Here is a 553-nt window from a genome sequence, read left to right on the forward strand (position 1 = left end):
AACAACACGGCCATCCAGGAACTCTTCAAGCGTGTCTCAGAGCAGTTTCCAGCGATGTTCCGGCGCAAGGCCTTCCTCCATTGGTATACCGGCGAGGGGATGGATGAGACGGAATTTACCGAGGCGGAGAGCAACATGAACGACCTGGTTTCTGAGTATCAGCAGTACCAGGATGCCACGGCCGAGGAGGAGGAGTTTGAGGAATATGCAGAGGAGGAGGAGGAGGAGGCCTAGAACTTTCCTTTTCTAGATAAAGGGGGGAAGCAGGGTGGATTCTTTACTGTGTTCTGACTGCCATGTGTCACTATGCACTTGTTCGTGTCTTCACCTCTCCTCCTGCTGCATTTTAGTCTCTGGACATACACAACTGTTTTCCTTCTCACAGGTGTCAGCAAGTCCCTCCTCTGCACCTGCAGAAGCAGCAACAGAAAAGACACAAGTGGAAGAGGAAGTGTGAGTGTGCGGCGGGCAGAATGATGAGGGAAGCAGACACGTGCCCGTGTTCTTTATGGCTACGCTTACTTTCTTGTTGTCCCATCAGGAAAACCACGAA

At 51.7% G+C, this 553-nt stretch overlaps 1 protein-coding gene across 1 annotated transcript; it reads left to right on the top strand.

Moving 5' to 3' along the window:
• Window positions 1-5: 5 nt before the first annotated feature.
• LOC111532736 (tubulin beta-8 chain-like) lies at window positions 6-343 on the top strand (the record flags this gene model as incomplete). Its single annotated transcript, XM_023199775.2, has 1 exon — window positions 6-343. A coding segment is annotated over one exon (229 nt), but the record flags the coding sequence as incomplete, so codon positions are not given.
• Window positions 344-553: the final 210 nt, after the last annotated feature.

Source organism: Piliocolobus tephrosceles, unplaced genomic scaffold (genome assembly GCF_002776525.5).
Source record: "Piliocolobus tephrosceles isolate RC106 unplaced genomic scaffold, ASM277652v3 unscaffolded_7081, whole genome shotgun sequence".
Lineage (NCBI taxonomy): Eukaryota > Metazoa > Chordata > Mammalia > Primates > Cercopithecidae > Piliocolobus > Piliocolobus tephrosceles.